This window comes from Triturus cristatus, chromosome 12, assembly GCF_964204655.1.
Source record: "Triturus cristatus chromosome 12, aTriCri1.1, whole genome shotgun sequence".
In the NCBI taxonomy this organism is placed as follows: domain Eukaryota; kingdom Metazoa; phylum Chordata; class Amphibia; order Caudata; family Salamandridae; genus Triturus; species Triturus cristatus.
The window spans coordinates 297,040,684-297,062,540 of record NC_140595.1 but is presented as its reverse complement, the minus strand read 5'-3'; the positions used below and the strand labels follow the sequence as shown (position 1 = coordinate 297,062,540).

The window sequence follows — 21,857 nt, the reverse complement described above, 5'->3', positions numbered from 1 at the left end:
GTTAAGTGCGCGTTGGACCCCATAAACATGTTTGACCCACCCATCACCCAAACCTAATACCCTAGCTGTTATAGACTGCTTTATGTCCTGTTTTTTTCTTTCCACAACAGAATTTCCCTCAGGATAGAATGGAGAAGAATACCGCAATGCTACGCCCAAACTGGCCATGGCCTCTTTGTAAGCCCGAGAGCTAAACGCAGGACCCTGGTCAGAATTTAGTGTGCCAATTGCGTATGTGCCGAGAAAGACTCGCAAATCTTTTATAACAGTTCGAGCGTCAGCCGAGCGCTGAGGCCACATCCATAGGATCCTTGAATTAGTGTTTGTGGGATTGCATTTGTCCGAGAGGACGCCTGCACGTAGATAGTCTAATGCTGTCTAATAATGGTGTCTGAACTGGGCTGGCTAAGTTGTAGTCAGGTATCTGGTGGCGTTCTGTACTGCGATCTCTATTACAGTCAATGCAGTTATTGATGAATATCTGAATCAGTGTATTAATTCCTGGTCACCAGTACATCTCTATTAGCTCTAAAATTGTTTTAGAGATCCCCTGAAGTGTCAGACCCTCTCCCAGATGTGCTTCGTAAATCAAAGCTGCTCATTGCTCCATGTTTGGAATCACTCTGTCCCCCACTCCAGGGATTCGAGCAAACGGAACGCTGTTCGCATCAATTATATATGAGTTGGCATTTTTTAGGTAACGCTGCACCGCTGCCTTTGCTTGAAGCATTGACAGCCAGCATTATTTCACTGTCTTATTTTCATTTTTGAACGAGTGATTGCAGCTACGGAAGCCGCTTGCACAGCCCCTTTCGCGGCTTCATCAGCCAATGAATTCCCTTCAACGTGAACGCCATCACGTTGATGACTCGGCGTGTGTATCAGTGAGTGTTTTGTAGTCTGTTTCGCAACTGAACTACTTGTTCCCAAAGCGTTTTATGCTTGATTGTGCCACCTTTTGCATCTTTGAAACCATTTTGAAGGCAGTTCTGTAAATATTAATTGTAAGATTGAACACAATAAAAAGAATCGCACACTATGAGTGTGGGGAATTGGCGATCCTAATTTTCAAGTGCCATTTTAAATGCTTGTAGTTCAGCTCGCTGAGCTGTACAATCTCCTAGAGATTGCGTTTTTGTGACCATTGGTCTGAACTTGCCATCACGCATACGACCTTTAATGATCGCGCATGCTGCACTGTAAGCTTGTTTACTCCCCGTAGCGGGTTGTGCAGGTCCGTCAGTATAAATTATAAATTCGTACTGATCAAGCGGTACAATTTCAGTAGGCAGGAATGCTTGTGTTTTCAAATGAGGATCAAAAACATATTCAACATCAGTTGCAGCAAGAGAATTAACCCATTGTATCCATCTTGGATGTAAAGCTTTTGCATTCGGAATGCTAGCTTTAGTAACTGCCTCTAAGGCTGGTACAGGAGTCACGACCATAATGCGTTTCCCCTGTGCTAGGGCTCTTTCTTTTGCTACAGCGGTTTGAACTGCTGTCAGATTTTGTTCTGTCGATGTAAATTTCATTTCTGCTTGCGTATACAAATGTGATTTGTATGCAATTGGTACTTTTTCACCTTTGTTAAAAGTTAAGTAAGAGAATCCGCATTGACCCGGATTGATTCGGATCACTAAGTTGCATAAGTTTACGCTTGTTAGCAAGTGTTTTGTTGCTAACATGTCTGTTTGAAGTGAACGCAGAATTTATTTATGTTCTTGTGTCCATGTTGTGGTTTTGAAATCAGGTTTGATTAATTCATAGAGAGGTTTAACCCTCTTTGCATAGTTTAGAATGTAAGTTCTTCATAATTCAGGAAACCTAGAATCGACTAAGTTTTTCAGTGTTTTTGGAGGTTGGGGCAGTGCACACTTTTCTAAAAAGTTGGCTGCCAGGCTTTTGCCTTCACTTGAAAGTTTATATCCCAGAAAAAGGACGTTGAGATGGGCAATTCGGGACTTTTTAAAGTTGAATTTGTAACCCTCAGAGGCGAAGCCCAATATAATGGTGTTCACCCTGTTCAAGTGCCTGTCCAGGTCATCGTCTGTCAGATATATATCGTTGACATATGACAATGCCTCGTCATCATAAATTTGTAGTAACTGTTACTCTTGCTGAGAATAATCCCAGGCTGTTTTTGAACCCCTGTGGGAGTCGACAAAATTGACTCTGTGTCCCCATTATTGAGAAAGCTGTCAAATATCTGCTTTCAGGCGCAATATTTTGACAAAAGAAACCATTTGAAATGTCTAATGTGATTTTGTACTTTTTATGCACAATGTTATTCATTAATGCTGTACTGTGTGCATTTGCACTGCAAATGTTTTACAACATGAGTTCAGGTGTCTGTAATCCAAAACTAGACGATATCTATTGTCTGGTTTGGAGACAGGAAACAAAGGATTGTTCATTGATGAGGTGCATGTTTCAATCACCCCCTGGTATTCAAGTTGATCTAAGATCTCCCTGACCTGTTTTTTAGCTTCTTACTTAATTGGATACTGCCTTTGTGCAGTTGGTTGATTTTTTTAACTGGATTTTGTGGTGAGGTGAGTCCTCATCCCATCCTACATGATTCTTGTATAATGCGGGGGCTTGGGCCATTGCCCATTTCCTGGCATAAGTATATATCTGAAAGAAACACGTTAGTTAGATTCCTCACCTTAGAATATCCCCAGGCGTCAGACTGGATCCGGAAGATTTTTCGTCAGCAATACCCCTTGCGCGTCGCTAGGCGTCGTCTGCGGCTCCGCGTCCGTCGTCGGTGTCGTGCGCCGGGATGACGTCGTCGGAGTACTTAGACGCCGCCCTCGCGCGCTGACGTCAGTTCTTCTTTTTTCCGCGCCAGTAAGCGCAGATCCGGGAGAGCTACCCCTTTAGTCAATTTTTGACTAACTTTTTTGATCCTTTTTGATCGTGTCTCGACACCGGTGCCGGTAGGATGCCTGGGTTTAAAGCCTGTACGGACTGTAATCGATTGATGTCGGTTACGGACCATCACCGCCGGTGCCTTTACTGCTTGGGCCTCGATCACGACGCGGAGTCGTATTCGGACTGCAAGGCCCTGACCTCGAAGGCTAGACGGGAGCGGTCCCGTAAGCTTCTCGAGATTCGCCACTCGGCTCCGCGCGCCTCTCAATCCCGGTCCAGGAGGAGGTCCAAGGATCGGTCGCGGAGCCGCAGCCGACGTCACCATCGGTCGTCGGGATCCAAGTCTTCGGGTAAGTCGAAGCATTCCAAGAAGTCCAAGAGGCGACATCGCTCTTCGGACTCCCCTCGCCGGTCGCGTGACTCGGGCGAGGGTCAGGGTGGTTCCACCCCCGCTGCTCCGGCGGAGCCGCAGGCGCCGCGCCCGTCCCCATACCCTCCGGTCCCTGGGACTAACGCGACGCCGGCGGAAGTCAGTGCCTTCCTCTCGGCCATGAGGAACCTGGCTCCGCCGTCGGCGCCCGCTGGTGCGCCTTCGGGCCCCGCGGACCCGACTGGGCTGCCTTGCCTGCCGGTGGCTCCGGCGCCGTTGACGGCTCCGGCCTCGACGCCGCAAGCGCCCGAGGGACCCGTTCTCGAGTCCCCGTCGACGCCGGTCAACCTCGTCACCCCTCCTCCGCCGGCGTCGACACCGGTACCACCCCCGACGCCGACGTCGACTCCGCTCGACGTCGTACCCCAGTTCAGTCCCACTCCGGGTCCGGCGCCGGTCCGGCGTCGATGGACGCCGAGATCGGCGCCGCTAGAGACACATTATGTCTACCGCCCGGCTCCGTTACTTTCTCCTCTATACCAGGAGTCGGATGATGGGGACAACTGGGAGGGATCCGAGGATCCTATGGCCGCTCAGGCTCAACTGTCCCAGGACTGGGCAGATGAACTGGGGGAGGCCAGTGGCCTGGATACCTCTCCAGACACTGGATTTGTCTCTCCTCCGACTGTGGCTTCGGAGGAGGGCGCTGCTTTCTCTGTGGTGCTGCGCAAGGCGGCCGCAGCCCTTGGGCTCGAGCTGCCTGCCGTGGCTGTGAGGACTAACGTCCTTACTGAGGTGCTTCAGTCTGCAGCAAGCTCCACTGAGCCTCTGCTGCAATTCAATGAGGCCCTCATTGACGTTCTGCAGGGCACCTGGTCCAAGCCCTCCACAGTTCCCCCTGTGGACAGGAACGTCGCCAGGCGCCACCGCCCTGCTCCGGGCGACCCCAGTTTTCTGTCCCAACACCCTACCCCTGAGAGCCTGGTAATCCTCTTTCCCGACCGCCCCGCCGGACTGGGATTCCAAGAGACTAGAACAGTTTGGCAAGAAGCTGTTCTCTTCCCTTAGTTTGGGACTGCGGTCCTTGAACACCGCTTGTCTCTTGGACCGTTATTCCCACTCTCTGTGGGATGCGGTGGAGGACGCGCTGCCCCTGTGTCCGAAGGAGGTCCGGACACGACTTACCCAGGCTATGGCCGATGGGAGGGATGCCGCGCGACATGCTATACGTTGTGGGCTTGACACCACGGACTCGCTGGGTAGGGCCATTTCTACCACAGTGGCGCTTAGACGTCACGCCTGGCTGCGGTCCTCGTCATTTTCGGGCGATGTCCAGAGCACTCTCATGGACATGCCGTTTGATGGCACTCGCCTGTTTGGCGAGAAAGCGGATAGTGCGCTGAACCGCTTTAAGGACTCCCGGGCTAAGGCCAAGTCCTTGGGCCTCTCGGCCCCGCGGTCGCAATCTTCCGCCTTTCACCCCTTTTGTGGCCAAGGAAGGGGTGCCTCCTCACGTCCGCCTAGCCACCAGCCGCAGAACCAACCTGCGCGCGGTCGCGGACGTGGTTTCCGCCGAGGCGGTTCTGGAGGACGACTAGGTCAGCCCACATCCACCCCGGCAGCATCCGCCTCAAAGCCTTCCTAGTCCGAGCTTTCAGGCCCATTCCACGCCAGTGGGCGGCAGAGTTCGCCATCACCTGCTCCACTGGCGGTCCATCACATCGGACAGGTGGGTGCTGCAAATCGTCCGAAGGGGCTACTCCCTCCCCTTCGAGACGACCCCTCCAGCCATGCTACCGCAGCACCACCGTATCTCGGGGGATCATTTGAATCTTCTCCACAAGGAAGTTTCGGCCCTCTTGGCCAAGGGGGCCGTCGAGCGCGTTCCGAGTCCAGAAGTAGGTCGTGGTTGTTATTCCCACTACTTTCTGGTTCCCAAGAAGGGCAAAGGGGGCCTACGCCCTATCTTGGACCTCCGGAACGTCAATGCCTTCCTCCGGAAGGAAAGGTTCAAGATGTTGACTTTGGCTCAGGTTCTAGCTGCCCTAGACCCCGGAGACTGGATGGTAGCGTTGGACTTGCAGGACGCATATTTCCACATCCCCGTCCTGCCGGCCCACCGGCGTTATCTGCGGTTCACGGTGGGCCAAGAGCACTTTCAGTTTACCGTGCTCCCCTTCGGCCTCACCAGTGCCCCTCGGGTGTTCACGAAAGTGATGGCGGTGGTCGCAGCTCATCTGCGCAGATCAGGGGTTCCAGTCTTCCCCTATCTCGACGACTGGTTGTTGAAGGCGGGCTCGCCCCAGGCAGTAGTCTCCCACCTCCAGACTATGGCGGATCTCCTGCATTTGCTGGGGTTTTCCATCAACGTGCCGAAGTCACACCTGAGTCCCTCTCAGAAGCTCCTTTTCATCGGAGCGGTTCTCGATTCGGCGCAGTTCCGGGTCTATCCACCAGAACAGCAGGTCCGGGATATACAGGCCCTGATTCCCATCTTTCGGCCTCTATCCTGGGTTTCGGTCAGGCTAGTGTTGCGGCTTCTGGGGCTGATGGCCTCCTGCATCCTACTAGTGCATCACGCCAGGCGGCGCATGCGGGCTCTGCAGTGGGACCTGAAGTTTCAGTGGGCCCAGCATCACGGCAACCTGTCCGACCATGTCTTGATCTCGGAGGGCACTGCACAGCAGTTGCAGTGGTAGCTCACGGACCGCGATTGGGTCATGGGCAGAAGCCTCTCCCTTCCCTAACCGGAGCATGTCGTAGTGACGGATGCGTCCGTCCTGGGATGGGGTGGCCATATGGGAGCGGCAGAGATCAGAGGCCTCTGGTCTCCGGCGGAGTCTCGTCTCCACATCAACCTGTTGGAGGAAGTGTCGTGCAGGTGTTCACGGACAACACCACCGCCATGTGGTATTGCAACAAACAGGGCGGGGTGGGGTCGTGGACCCTTTGTCAGGAGGCTCTGCGCCTCTGGACATGGCTGGAACACCAGGGCGTCACCCTAGTGGTTCAACATCTGGCGGGCTCTCTGAACGCCAGAGCAGACGAACTCAGCCGCCGGTGCATGATGGATCACGAATGGCGTCTGAACTCCGAAGTGGCGTAAGGTCTCTTTCAGCAGTGGGAAGAGCCTTGGTTAGATCTATTCGCCACCGAAGAGAACGCGCAATGTCAGCAGTTCTGCGCGTTGGAATTTCCAAGGCGGCACTCGCTCGGCGGCGCTTTTCGTCGCGAGCGGAGTTGCGGTCTGTTGTACGCCTTTCCGCCTATACCACTTCTGCCCAGAGTGCTGAAGAAGATCAGGCACGACCGGGCCCAAGTCATCTTGGTGGCTCCGGATTGGGCACGAAGGTACTGGTATCCCGAGCTACTCAGTATGTTGACCGATCCTCCGATACGTCTGCCCCTTCGGGAGGATCTTCTGTCGCAGCAGCAGGGGACGGTCCTACACCCGAACCTGTCCAGCCTCCACCTCCATGCGTGGAGATTGAGCGGCGGCAGTTGATGCCATTTGACTTGCCTCCTGAAGTCTGTGATATCATTCTGGCAGCCAGGCGTCCCTCCACAAAGACGGTATACGCCTGCCGGTGGAACAAATTTGTGGCATGGTGCACAGCAGAGGCTGTGGATCCCCTTTCCGCCCCTCTTTCTGAGGTCCTCCTCTTTCTTCTTTCTTTGGCCCGGCAGGGCTCTGCCCTGGGCACCCTGAAAGGTTATCTTGCTGCCATCTCTGCCTTCTTGCGGCTTCCTGATCAGCCTTCTCTTTTCAAGTCCCCTGTAGTTACACGCTTTCTAAAGGGCATTACTCACACGTTCCCTCCTGTCCCTTTTGTAATGCCTCAGTGGGACTTGAATCTTGTTCTCACATTTCTCATGTGTGCTCCCTTTGAGCCTCTTCATAATTGTCCTCTTCGTCTGCTGACGCTTAAGACTGCTTTTCTGGTAACCATCACCTCGGCTAGACGGGTGAGTGAGCTCCAGGCTTTATCTTCAAAACCTCCTTTTCTCTCTGTTCATCCGGACAAGGTTGTCCTTCGGCCTCGTCCCTCCTTTCTTCCGAAAGTGGTGACTCCATTTCATCTTGGGCAGTCTGTCACCTTGCCCACCTTCTTTCCGCCTCCGCATCCTTCCAAAGAGGAAGAGAGGCTCCACCGTCTGGACCCAAAACGTGCGCTCTCCTTTTATTTGGACCGCACAAAGCAGTTCCGGGTGGACGACCAACTTTTCGTTGGATACGTGGGTGCTAAGAAGGGGAAAGCTGTGCACAAACGGACCATCTCTCGGTGGGTCGTTTTGTGCATCAAAATGTGTTACTCCTTGGCTAAAAAGGACCCTCCTGTTGGGCTGCGCGCCCATTCTACTCGGGCCACAGCGGCTACTACTGCTTTGGGACGGGGTGTCCCTTTGCAGGACATCTGTCAGGCGGCAACGTGGGCTTCGCTACACACGTTTGCCAGGCATTATTGCCTTGACAGCCAAGTCCGGAGGGATGGCTTCTTTGGCCGTTCTGTCCTCCAGGACTTTCTGGTGTGATCTTGGTTCGCAGACCCACCACCGGGGATGGTATTGCTTGGGTATCTATTCTAAGGTGAGGAATCTAACTAACGTGTTTCTTTCAGATGAACAAGTTACTTACCTTCGGTAACGATGTATCTGTAAGAAACATTAGTTAGTTAGATTCCTCACCGACCCACCCATCCTCCCCGTTCTGCGAACTGACATCTAGGGTTAAGGTTATCCTTTTCAGGCCCCTAGATTTTATTTTTGGCACCAGTGTCGGTCTTTGCATGGCTCTGCGTTCCTGGCGCGGAAGGCTATGTACAAGAACTGACGTCAGCGCGCGAGGGCGGCGTCTAAGTACTCCGACAACGTCATCCCGGCGCACGACGCCGACGACGGACGCGGAGCCGCAGGCGACGCGCAAGGGGTGTTGCTGACGAAAAATCTTCCGGATCCAGTCTGACGCCTGGGGATATTCTAAGGTGAGGAATCTAACTAACTAATGTTTCTTACAGATACATCGTTACCGAAGGTAAGTAACTTGTTCTTTAAGTGTACTGGAACATCGTTGGAGAAGGCTGGCATAATGATGTCTTCGACATGAGGGCACTCCCTGACAGATTCTGGTGGGCAGTCCCGTTCTGCTAGAAGTATATCATAACCCCTTGAAAGATGCTCCCAAAGAGTGCTTTCACTTTTCTTGGTATGTCTCCCTCCATCCGGAGTGTTATTTCATATAACCTATGCAGAGAACTAACCCTGGTGTCTGCAGTTTCAACTTGAATGTCCTCACTCAAGTCCACTGTCTCCAGAAGCCCCATCAGGTTCTGGCGAGCTACTGTAACTTCTGCTGCACTGTCCAACATTGTCTAAGCCCATTCTCCATTCTTGAGTTGTGTTCTCAGAATCCTCTGCATGTCTGATCTTCAGACCTGCTACCTTCTTTTTGGAGAATTGAGGTTTTAGTTTGTTTTTCTGAACGTGTTGATCGTCTTTGGACTTTACGCGTTCTTCTTTGTTCTCTGACCGTCCTCTTCTTTCGGATGTCTGTGATGATATCTGAAAGGTACGAGAGGAACGTGTAGCAGTATCTTGATATCTGTCAGGTTTTCTCAAATTATCCCTATTCCTGAAGTTGTACCTCCTTTCAGAGGGCTCCTTTTGAGGAGACCTGCCTCTGGAATGAGAACGCTTCTCTTGGAATGCTGTTTGCTATTTTCCCACTTCTTATTATGAGAGGTAGGAGTGTTTTTAGTAAAGACCTTATCTGGACTTTCAGACAGTTGTGGTTTAACTGGTTTCCCTCCCAAACTGTCTCTGCCTAATTCTTCATAGGATTTTTCAATTATTCTGGCTAGTTCTTGTGGTTGTTCTGTTACATCAAATTCCCTTAATTTCTGGCGGATTGCCACTGATGCTGCTTCTCCTTTAATATTAGATAATAATATTGTTGAGACCTGGTCGAAATTTTTAAGTAACTTCATTCCTAAATTCAGAGCAGGCCCTGCCCCGTATTAGTTTTGAATCTGTTTCAGGACATCTGGTATTACCGCCATAGACGGAACACCATGTGTTTTTGTGTAGATAGCAGCAAAGACTGTGCCTCAAGTGGTGCAGTCTTCCAGATGTGGTGTGATCCCCATTGGTAGACAGATTGATAGAATTCTGTGTTTCTCATAAGGGCTAGTATAAGGAAATACTGCTTCGATTTGAGTAATTTTTTGAGCTGTCCAGAATGGAATTTGTTCTTGTTTAGTTCGCATTTTACCCATGACTGCGTGTAAAGTCTGTGGAGTGATTTTTTAGCGCATTCCCCTGGTGAGAGATTTGTCTTGGTATGGCTAATATTGGTTGGACTGTGAAAGTCCTCATGACATATTGAATCAATTGTCTATAAATTTTGATCAACTCTTTGAGTTGAGCAAGTAATTCTACATCTGTCATTTCTTCAATGTGGTGTGTAGCCGGCTAAAATCGGCCATGTTGCTCCTGGTCTACCTAGTGGACCGAGCCTGGTAATGTGATTGTAATGTTTTAGGGAACCTTTAAACCAGAGATCATGTTCCTGGTATGTGAGTGGAATTTCAATATCTTCGAAAGGACTATATTCCTCTGGTGGATCATCTTCTTTGTAGAAGTGAAACATTTTAGTTACTGGATTTGATTCTGGGAATACTATCCATGAATAGAATACCTCTGTCTGGTGAGATTCATGTGCCTCTATCACAAAAACTGCTCTACCACCTCTTGATGTTAGGCCATGTTTTATAAGTTTTAGAGTGATGGCTCTCCTTAAATTTGGAGCGATGATTTTCGCATTTTCATCGGTTTCATTAAAACCTGTAAAATCAAAACCTGCTGCGATTTCATCGGGTACAGCTCCACCAGTATCGGTGTTTGTGCCATTTTCGGACATTGTTTGATGAAAGTTTCAGAGCAAGTTTCAAGGGTACAAAGATAAGGTGCACAATATTTTTGGAACACTATCCTTCAACGTTGAACAAACCAAACAGCTAATACATAGTATTTTCGTCCTACTCGGCTATGGTGGATATTATCCCTACCCACTCCAGACGTCTTATGGAGTATTATGAGTAGAGGGTCTCTGAGAAAAGCACGACTGAGTTACTTCAGTATCTAGCGTTCAATTAGTGCCTTACCAAACCGTTGGGCGCCATGTAGTGTAGTTCCTATATCCCTGATGGGCTCTGCGCATTGGAATAATATACACTATAGATTTGACATAGGACTGAGGTCACTATGTCTCTATTGAGTACATTAAACATAATTACTTGTGTGTGCCAGCTAACTGAGAGGTCACTAGAAACTTCTTGAATAAACAAGAAGGGATTAGTTTCTGACAATCGCATAAACATGACAACTTTGTTTCCCTTAGAGTCGGAACAATCTCCGAACCGTGGAAACCATAGATAACAGTTTCACTCAGTCAATCGTGCATGCTTCGTTTCTATAGAGTTGCATAGAAATAGAGAGATGGGCGTTTCAATAAAAAGGCTTTATTGAACAGTCTTATTTCTCGTGCAAGAGATATGAACTGCTACAATCGTAAGACTGCGAAGTACAATATGTACAGAGTTAGCAGTAAGATGAAATAATACTGCAATAGCATGGTTTGTAGCTATGACATATATTCATAAAATACATACATAAATAACACAAGCTAAAATGTGATACTCATCTGAGGCTTCTAAATTGTTCTACCCCAGTGTACCTAACCTAAGTGTAGTACGAGGTAAGAAGTAAGTGCTGTTGTCTAAAGTATAGCTAGCTATAGCTATAGTTTTGCCAAGAGTTGCCAAAAGTTTCTCTAGGTTCTAGTCTTGCTCCATACTTTAGAATGTGCGAGGTTGGAATCTCTTTCCGAGACTCGATATCTAACACCCCGCAAGGGGAGTCAGAAACACTGGAGCTGGATTCTCTGCGAGGAGGATGACAGCGTCTGGTCAGTGCCTCAGGCTGTTACTCGATCTTCTTCCGAACTTGCTGTGGCGAACCGCAAGTAGGCAGTCGAGCTGGACCGTACTGGAACCATGGTTTGCCAGGGCAAGTACAGGTATATTTATACCTTGAAGGTGTTTAGGGATGCCTGTATTGACGTAAAAGTCGGGCATTGGAACGTCATGAGTGAACCCCTAAGGAATAGATGTTCATGCATACTAAATGAGTTCTTGGAGAAATCAATATCCATGAAAAAGGGAAATTCCTAAAGGCTTAAGAGTCTGGTTTTCCAAGAACTCATTGTGACGTGGATGGACGGATGTAGGAGACCATGCCTGTATTTGGTTAGCATGGACAATGCCTAAATAAGGGCTGGATTTTCTATGCCTAAATAAGGGCAATATGAATTGTACCTATACAAGGGCATAAATCGGGAAACCTATATACGGAATCTAAATCTACACACAACAAGATCTCTAGTTTAGCAACCATACCTCTCCTGTGAGGCCAGAAAGATAAGATGGCCACTGCACAATTAATCTTTTATGGACATTTATGTGCCTCAAGTACAACGGCTCGTCCTATTTCTACCAGAATCTAAGAACAGTATCTCTTTTTTCAAGTTACTAGTTTTCAGAGATCCATTTCTTTAATTGGGGTTTAAAAATCACTTGTTAAATCTTGTGTTGGACAAGTGATTCTTCTGAATCTGCTTCAGGCAAGCGACATTCAGTTGAGATCCGGTGGTTTCTTCATCATAGTTTATTAACCCTTGTAGTTCAGTTTTCCAGAGTTTTATGTTCTTTCAAAGTAAGTATAATTTCCAGACGTGTCTTGTATTTCATTTAATATTCTTATATAGCTAACCAAATAATGCTAACCAGGATCATCTGATATTGGGATTCTTCACATGAAAAATTAAGATAGCGTATAGTAGTCTCCAGAAAATAAAGTTCTAAAACAATTGATTCAGTACCAGGGAGGTTCTGAATTTGGAAAGTTAAAGAAATTGGGTGTTGTGGCTTCTGAGGTCTCTCGATGAAGAGTGGATTAGTCCGATATGAGACATTGTTGTCTGTTGCCTTACAAACTACGCGGCTGAGTTTGAACTGTATTCTTACATGGATGATAAGTCAGTGGGGACCGCAAAGTATGGAAGTGAGGTCATCGATCTGTGAAATGGTCTTTGATGTCTGAAATGTTGCTCCATTATTATTTTCCAGGCCTAAGAGTGAGTACTCTGAGATAGATGAGGATGAAGCTGAAGCCCCATATGATCCCAACGGAAAGCCAGAGAGGTAAATAGCCGGAGCCTGTTATTCTGGTTTGCTGTATAGATGAAAACATGTTTACTTTCAAAAGAGCTCTTCGATCACCGAATTGCTGTTGAAGTTTCTACCCGAGCTGCGTTTAACAGAATTCATTGGAGTATTACAGATCTGTAGCATTCTTCATTGGCTATGCCTTTAATTCTGACCTTTGACGGATGCATGTAAAACTAATTTGGAGTTTATTTCTCCCTGATAGAGAACTTTCATAAGTGGATAACGCCCAAAATGTACGGGCTGTACTATCGTTTTTTCATGAGGTTAATGTGTAGACCAGACTTGTACTGCGTGCTACAGTTGTTACAGTTTGGGTATTTAACGGTCCATGTTTCTGGCACATCCCTACACTGTTGTACCTGAAGGATGGGGCATTAAACGTTAAATGCCATTGGGAATCTCTGGTACGTGCTGTGGTTGGAGCCCTTGTCGCGTCCATGATTAGCCAGGTTTCCTTGACTTTCTCCATTGAATTCATGTGCTACCATTACTATCATTAAGAACTCCAGGAACACTGCACTTATTTTAGTAGGAATGTGTTCTTCGTTTAGATTAATGTCAGTGTTGGAAATGTTTGTTGCCAAGACACCATTTCTGGTGTTTGCTGTAGGTTTTTCTGCATTCCAATCCAGTGATCCTGAGTATTACTCTAACTTGGTCAAGCTCCTACCATACATCTAGATCTCTCCAGTGTTCTTAGTAAATGGAATGTACAGAGAGGTGGTTAGAAGTCACTGGAGCAGGTGGATCTCCGCTTTCCAGGAAAGGCAGGCGCAGATTGTTCGTTTTCAGATGCTGATTCTTTCTGTTTCTGTCCTCAGATTTTACTATAATGTGGAGTCCTGCGGATCGCTGCGGCCGGAAACAATTGTACTGTCAGGCCTGTCGGGCCTTAAGAAGAAGCTGAGTGACCTCCAGACACAGCTGAGCCATGAAATCCAGAGTGACGTACTGACCATTAACTGAACCACACCCGGTCCAGTGGAGCCGTAGAGAGTGCGTAGCTTACTTCAGAAAGACCCCCCTCCTATCCCAGGCAAGACCCAGTCATAAGTTAATCAGTATTTAACGTGGCACTAGAAATGCAGGCGATCATGTGATTCAGAGCCTGAGCTTTGGATGGTCAGAAATAAGAGTATAGTGTGGGAGGCCCAATTCTAATAAGGAGATCTCCACTTTAGAGGCAGGTGTTTTGCTCCATAGTTGGGATCATGACAGCTGGGTGGAGTGGCTCTGAGTCTCTGTCGAGAATTAGGTTGCATGTGTTATTCTCATGCGCATCAGGACATTTTGTTCATTTGTAATACAAGGAATAACATTTTATCCTAGTTTTCTAAAAAAATAAAAAAAAATAAAGAGTCCCTGTGAGTTTGGGATTTTCATTCTGTTTATTTAATATTGAAAATAAAGTTACATGTTTTTTCTTTAAACAGAAGTGTGTTTTTTTAAAAAAAAAAATCCAAGGAATTAAAAAAGATTATTTGTTGAAATCGCTATTTAGGACGTACCAAATGAATACGCTGTACATAGATCCAACCAGTGGTTTAGCTGCATTAACTATACTTAACTGCATAATCTAATTAGCAAAGTCTTGTAGTGTGCAGTTGACCGTAAAAATCATAAAGCAACACGATGCCAGCTGTTAACCCGAGTATCAACCAAGAATGCATTATTTTGCAGCGTGAATCTTTCTGGATTCACTATGCTGTGCATTATTCCGCGATCTTGTGGTTGGGTCCGGATTCGTAGTCTTTCCTTTGTTTTTTTTTTTTTTTTTTTTTTTGTAGCCCAGGTGGGCGTCGACGTCCACCATTTGGTGCACCTCCCGTGACGTCGTCGTGCTTCCTGCGGAAGTCCCACCTTTGGGGCGCCATCTTCAGATTCTTTTTTCCGCCGTTGGGTCTGGATCGTCATCGGGAAGCTCCAGTAGTTCACTCGGAGGAAGAAGGAAGAAAAGCGAGTTTCATCGATAGAATCAAGAGAAGACATCAGGAAAGAACAGATTTCGACAGGAACGCGAAGAAAGAAGACCAGCGAGCCTTTTTCTTCGACAACCTTGGAGAATGCACGCTCAGAGACCCTGAGCGAAATGGACAAGACGCCATTCAAGTTCTGCCCAAACTGCCACCACAAGTTCGCGCAGAAAGACCTGCATCCGGTCTGCAACCTCTGCCTACCGGTGGATCATCAGAGTATCGACTGCAACGCCTGCTCAGTCTTCGCGCCGAAGACACTCAGGGTGAGAGAGAGGCAGAGGAGAGCCAACGCCAACATGGAGGGCCAAGGAAAACCCCCGACACTCTACGCGCTGGGCCTCGACACGGACGACGAGGACAACGTCGCCGAGACAGCCGAAAACTTCACGGTCGTAGAGACCGACAAGAAAAAAGAAGACGAGGTAAGAGAATCGTCGAGCGCAAATCAAAAAACACCTCGAAAACACGAGGGTGACTCGAGAAAAACTGAGTCAAGGTCCACGAAGGGAGCCCCGGCGCCGAAAACTTCGACGTCCAAAGGGGGAACTTCGGACAAAAGGCCCAGCGGATCCTTACAAAAGGACTCCCTGGCGCAGAAAGACGCCGAAAGGCAAGGGTCGTCGAAATCATCCCATGAAACGGGCCGATCGACGCAGAAAGAACGTTCGACGTCGACGCAAGTTTCATCGAAAAGACCCGCGGTCGACGCCGAAAGCATCTCCGAAATGGAGAAAAAGAAGAGGCGGCTCGAGGCCGAAATGGAGAACATCCTTCAAAGGAAGAAGGAGTTCGACGCCAGGATGAAGGAATTCAAGATTCCAACGGTTTCATCGGCGGACGTCGTCGAAGTCGAGGATGAGTTCGACGCCGAAGGGCTGACAAGGGACCTCGAAGAGGAAGAGGAGCCCTATTATGAGGAAGAAGCCGAGGAAGAAGACCAACAATCGTTCTTCGAATCGGCGACATCTACCGGCAACGACGTCGAATGGCAAGATCTCGACACCGAAAACCCGGAGGAGGCCGTGGACACGTACCCCTCGAGGCCTTCGCCACCCGACGACATCGGGGTGTACAATATGGTGGTGAAGAGCGCAGCAATGGCCTTCGGCGTCAAACTCGACGAGGAGAGGCCGAAAGCAGATTTTCTCGTCGAAACACTGCTCCCCATCCAGACTAGGAGCCAGTTCCTCCCCATGCTACAAAGCGTGATGAACCAGGGGAGAGAAGCCTTCAAGGAGCCTGCCACCTGTCGGTCGATCACGCCCAGGACAGAGAAAAAGTATAAACACTCCTCCCTGGACCCACCTTACATCAAGGGTAGCGTCACCGCAGACTCCATCATTGCCTCCACGGCCAGGAGAAGGGCCAACGTGCCAGCAACCTCGGGCCCACCTCCAGATAAAGAGAGCAGGAGAATCGACCTCACAGGCAGAAAGGTCGAGAGGAACGCCGCAATGCACTGGCGCATGGCGAATTCAAATGCACTCCTAAATAGACACCAGTACCAACACTGGGATGAAATGGGGGAGCTAGTAAAGCACCTCCCCGAAGAATACCGCCAGAGAGCCTCTCACCTGGTAGATGAAGGCAAGAACATCGCCAACTCCTGTATAAAGACGGCGTTGGATGGAGCAGAGACTTCAGCAAGACTCATGGCCATAGGGGTCACAGAAAGGAGGCATGCATGGCTAAGAATCTCGGGATTCAAACCGGAAGTGCAGAACAACATCCTTGGCACCCCCTTCAACGGAGAGACACTGTTCGGAGCAACGGTGGACGAAAAGCTCACACAGCTCAAGAAGGAGAACGAGACAGCGAGGTCCATGGGGGCCCTACAGCTGAGGGGAATGAGACGAGGAAATCCCTCGAGGAGACCCTACGGTAGGGGTGGAAGCCAACAGGGGACGTCGCACCAGGCGTTCCAACAAGGTCAGCAGGGCGAAGGTCACGGACAAAGTCAGCAGAAGCAAAGCTGGCAATATCAACCTCGGGGCCAGTCCTTTCGAGGGAGAGGGAACGGACGTGGCCAAAGGAGGAGAGGGGGCGATCAGCCCTCCTCGAAGTGACTCAGCACGCAAGAAGACGACGCCCACCCTCGTCAGGCCCCCAAGGGTGAGGCGCAAAAAGGTGTCATTAGGGGGAAGAGAAGATTCAAGAGCCTACGAGCATACGTCACCGGTAGGCGGAAGGCTGAGGTTCTACCTTCAGGAGTGGCGGCGCATAACCACAGACAAGTGGATACGGAACATCGTGCAGTACGGATACTGCGTAGACTTGGAGAAAAGACCTCCAAACAGAAAGCCGAAGGGAAGGCAGAGATCGGCCCAAGAACTGGCAATACTCAGAGAAGAAACACGGAAACTCCTGCAAAAGGGAGCCATAGAGACAGTGCCGTTCAGGGAACGCAACAAAGGGGTCTACTCAAACTACTTCGTGGTTCCGAAGGTAGACGGAGACCTCAGACCCATACTGGACCTCCGGTACCTAAACAAGTTCGTCAAAACACAAAGGTTCAAAATGACTTCACTGCAGGAGGTACTGCCACAGATAAGAGAAGGGGACTTCATGGTCACCGTGGACCTCAAAGATGCCTACCTTCACATCCCAATCAACAGAAGGCACAAGGGCCTTCTAAGATTCAACATCGAACAGGAACACTACCAGTTCACAACCCTGGCCTTCGGATTAAAATCAGCGCCAAGGGTCTTTACAAAATGCCTGTCGGCGGTAGCGGCACACCTACGAAAGCAGGGAATACACGTATACCCCTACTTGGACGACTGGCTGGTCAAGGCAAACTCACGCGAGAAGTGCGAGAGGCACGCAAAACGCGCAACAGACACCCTCACAAATCTGGGGTTTTCCATCCACTGGGGAAAATCGTCGCTGGAACCGGAGCAGGTAAAGATTTTCCTGGGGGCAAAGATCAACTCCCTACACAATACGGTAGTGCCCAGCGACAGGAGGACAGATGCTCTACTGAAGGAGACGCAGCTCTACCAGAAGGGGCGAGCTCTGACAGTGAGGGCGGTGAGCAAGATGATGGGAATGATGGCGTCCTGTATCCAGCTGGTACCGAATGTACGCCTGCACATGAGACCATTCCAGGAATGGCTGCAACAGCAATGGTCACAAGCAAACGGAAGTTGGGAGGATCTAGTGGTTGTTACGCACGCAGTGCAGGAGGAGATAACTTGGTGGAACAGAGACAACATAACAACGGGGAGAAGCCTGACACCACCAAGCCCAACAGTGACCATTACCACGGACGCATCACAGAAGGGATGGGGAGCGCACATGGACAACCTCAGGGTGAGGGGTCTATGGGCTCCAGCGGACGCGGTCCGCCACATCAACTACCTCGAGTTGAAAACGATACTGCTAGCCCTGAAGGCATTCCAGAAACACCTGTTCGGCCAGAGAGTGTTGATACAGACAGACAACACCACGGCGATGTTCTACATCAACAAACAAGGGGGGACACAGTCGTTCCCCCTCTCATCCCTAGCTCAGGAGATTTGGAGATGGGCCATACCTCTCAAGATAGATCTCCTGGCAATTCACCTGCCAGGGAAGGACAATGTGGAGGCAGACTGGCTGAGCAGGCAGACCTCAGCATCGCACGAGTGGGAGCTCAATGGCCAGGAAACGGAGAAAATCTTCCAGAAATGGGGGACTCCCACAATAGACCTGTTTGCAACACGCCACAATGCAAAATGCCGAAGCTTCGCGTCCAGGCAACCAGATCAGCAATCCAGGGGAAATGCCCTATGGATAAGCTGGTGGAGGACATTTGCCTACGCCTTTCCGCCGATACCCCTGTTGCACAGAGTGCTAGAGAAGTGCAGAACCAGCAACATGACTCTGATCCTGGTGGCTCCACAGTGGGCGAGGCAGACATGGTTCTCACAGATTCAAGAAATGGCGCAAGGCAATCCGTACAGGTTCGAGAGGAGAAAGGACCTGCTCTCAATGCAAAACGGAGAGGTCCTGCACCCAGAGCCAGAGAGCCTCAACCTGGCAGCATGGCTCCTGAAGACCTAGAGTTCGCACACCTAAAGTTGCCTCAGAGCACCATGCGAGTGCTACGGGAGGCAAGGAAACCTACTACAAGAAAGTGCTACAGCGCAAAGTGGAAGAGATTCACGGTGTGGTGCAGGAAAAAGGGACTGCAAAACAGGATGACAAGAGACTCAACTGTGCTGAGGTTCCTCACTCACCTTCTAAAGAGTAACCTCTGCTCGAGCTCCCTAAGGGTACACCTAGCAGCGATCGTTGCCTACACCAGAGGTGAGAAAGGTGGAAGTTTCTTCACCTCGCAGGTGGTGAAGAGATTCATGGAGGGAGCCAAAAGAATGGCACCCCCGAAACGGTTGCCGCCGCCGGCATGGAATTTAAACGTGGTTCTGACGGAGCTCATGAAGGCGCCGTTTGAACCCATTCACAAAGCCACTCTACAAATGTTGACGATGAAAACTGCCTTTCTAGTGGCCATTACCTCACTACGCAGGGTGAGCGAGCTTCAAGCACTAACGCTACAGGAGCCCTACATTCAAATTCACAAGGACAGGGTGGTCCTCAGGACGGACCCCCACTTCATGCCCAAGGTAGTGTCGGCGTTCCACATGAACCAGACTATCCAGATACCGAGTTTCTTCCAGAACCCGATTACAAACGCAGAGAAGGCCCTGCACACCCTCGACGCCAGAAGAGCGGTGATGCACTACATTGAAAGAACCAAGGAACTCAGGAAGTCGAAGCAGCTGTTTGTGTCCTTTGCTACCAGCTTCATGGGTAGACCAGTGACCAAGGGCACCATCGCTAGGTGGATTGCCCTCACTATTCAATTCTGTCACAAACAGGCTGGACAGGAGCTAACGGAGGGGGCCCAAGCCCACTCCACAAGGAAGAAGGGGGCCACAGTTGCCTTCCTGGCAAACACGCCCATCCAAGACATTTGTCTCGCAGCAACTTGGGCATCTGTGCACACGTTCACAAAGCACTACTGCGTGGACATTCAAATGAATAAGGAAGCACAGGTCGGACAGAAGGTGCTACAACACATTTTCAACGACCAGCGATCATCTTCCACCCAGCCACCACAGAAATAGGAAAACCGCTACAAAATCTATGCACAGCATAGTGAATCCAGAAAGATTCACGCTGCAAAATGAAAAGTTTCTTACCTGTCGGTGTAGTTTTGCAGCTTGAAGATCTTTCTGGATTCACTAGCGAACCCACCCACCTCCGCCAGGAAGATGAGGCTGGAGGAAGAGGGGGTGAAATGGATAGGATCAAAGAAGTGGAAACGTACAGAAATATGGACAAAAGGATTAATCAATCGCCTAGGGTTAAAAAAAAAAAAAAAACAGAAAAAACAGGGAAAAAAGAACCCGAAGATGGCGCCCCAAAGGTGGGACTTCCGCAGGAAGCACGACGACGTCACGGGAGGTGCACCAAATGGTGGACGTCGACGCCCACCTGGGCTACAAAAAAAAAAAAAAAAAAAAAACAAAGGAAAGACTACGAATCCGGACCCAACCACAAGATCGCGGAATAATGCACAGCATAGTGAATCCAGAAAGATCTTCAAGCTGCAAAACTACACCGACAGGTAAGAAACTTTTCGTTACGATTTAGGCCAGCATTCCCCAGATTATTATTGTGTGCTTCACTCACCTAGAAGAGTGAGCGAGTGTGAGGCAGGTTAGTTGACACCATTTTACAAGGAGGAATTATACTCCTGCTTTGGTGATGTAGTGACTGTAAAAGCAGTATGACTTAGATAGGACTTTCCCTAAAGACGATGCCTAGACTGGCCATCTCATTGTCTTCCGGCTCATTCTAGATTGCGCGATGCAATGTCCTGCCTCTGTTATTATTGGTCAGGATGTATCTGTCTTCCACCTTCGAAGTCCAGATGCCTGTTTGTAAAATTCTTTGGTATGCTGGGCCTGCGGCCAACTGTTTAATCATGGCACAAAAACAAATTGCATTCATGAGCTGGTAATATCAGCTTGCATATCTCACCTGTATTTGGATCCCGCCTGCTAATTTGCAGAAAACTTGTGGAAATGTAATTCCCACCACTCGTTACACCACATTACCAGGCAGTAAAAGGCTGGTGGAGATGTTCAGGTATTATCAAAAAGTAAAAACGCGGTTCTACGATTTCAACTTCTGATAAATTGTATTGCCCTGTACCACTGCTACAGCACTTTCCTACCTCTTGTTGAAGCTCCAATTACAGAGATGTTTAATTGTACGAAGCAGAAAAAATAACCCCTAGCCAGATTACTAGGCGTTTTCACTGCTGTGCTTCCCTTAGACTTAATTCACAATAAGAGTCAAATAAACTTCTTAGTAGCAACAAAAATATATAAAGCAGCCTCAAGCTAATAATGAGGTTCTAAATAACACCATTGGGATACTTCTGCACACATACTTTCTGGTTTGTTGCGTCTTTCTCTCGTGCTATTTTTATATTTTCCTCCTCCCTTTTTTTTTTCTATCTTGTCAGTCTAGCACGAGCACTAAGGTACTGAATCCCTATTAGAGCTGGGCCTGGGGTCTGCTTTTCTTTCTTAAAAAAAGTAAACAAGTGGATGTTTACCAGTTCCTTACAACTCAGTGGGGCTAAAGGAGGACTATGTTTTTTGGCCTACAAGGCCACTCTGCACTGTAGAATACTCACGCCAACAACTTTTTGTCCCTCCTGCCCCCCGAAATCATGGCACAAATGCAAACCAAAAATCTTGGGGTTTTGTTTTATTTGGAGATGTCCATTTTAGTACAGTTTTAGAGCTACTAACAACTGGCATAACCATGGCCCATTATACCTCTGTTAAGGCATGACACGTGTGGTCTAATTCTGTACAGTAATACCCTTCATGCAAGCTTACCTTATGGCTCATCCAGAGACTTCAACAAGCCCAAAATCTCATTTTATGGATTTAAACAAAGAACCATAACTCCAATTTCAGAAGGTACAATTGGCTCTTCATTGCAACACATATACGCTTACAGTTTGCAGCAGCAGCTTTCAAAAGTTTTTATGGATCCCCTCCCTTTGATTGTCTTCCTAGGTGCTGAGATGGAAAATGCTACTTACCAGTATGCATCTGTTCTTGGCATGTAGACCTGCAGATCTACACACTTGTGCATAGATCGCCATCTGGTGTTGGGCCTGGATGTTTGCAGTTGTTTTTCCTCTTTGAAAGTCTTTGGAAGTCACGAGGTCGGTGACTCCTCCTTTGGATCGTATTGTGCATGGGCTTCGGCTCCATCCTCAGATTGTTTTTCGCCAACAGGGATAGATGGAGCGTAGTAATAACAGGAAAGATGCCCATG

The 21,857-nt window shown here is 48.9% G+C and overlaps 1 protein-coding gene across 1 annotated transcript in view; it reads left to right on the top strand.

Annotated features, from left to right (window-relative positions):
• POLR2C (RNA polymerase II subunit C) overlaps positions 1–13,961 on the top strand; it is a 151,902-nt gene extending 137,941 nt beyond the window's left edge. Inside the window, exons 8-9 of the mRNA XM_085639377.1 lie at positions 12,430–12,504; positions 13,353–13,961. Of these exons, the coding sequence (XP_085495503.1) occupies positions 12,430–12,504; positions 13,353–13,497 (220 nt within the window). The 3' untranslated portion in view covers positions 13,498–13,961. The remainder of the gene's footprint in view (positions 1–12,429; positions 12,505–13,352) is intronic.
• The last annotated feature ends 7,896 nt before the right edge of the window (positions 13,962–21,857 follow it).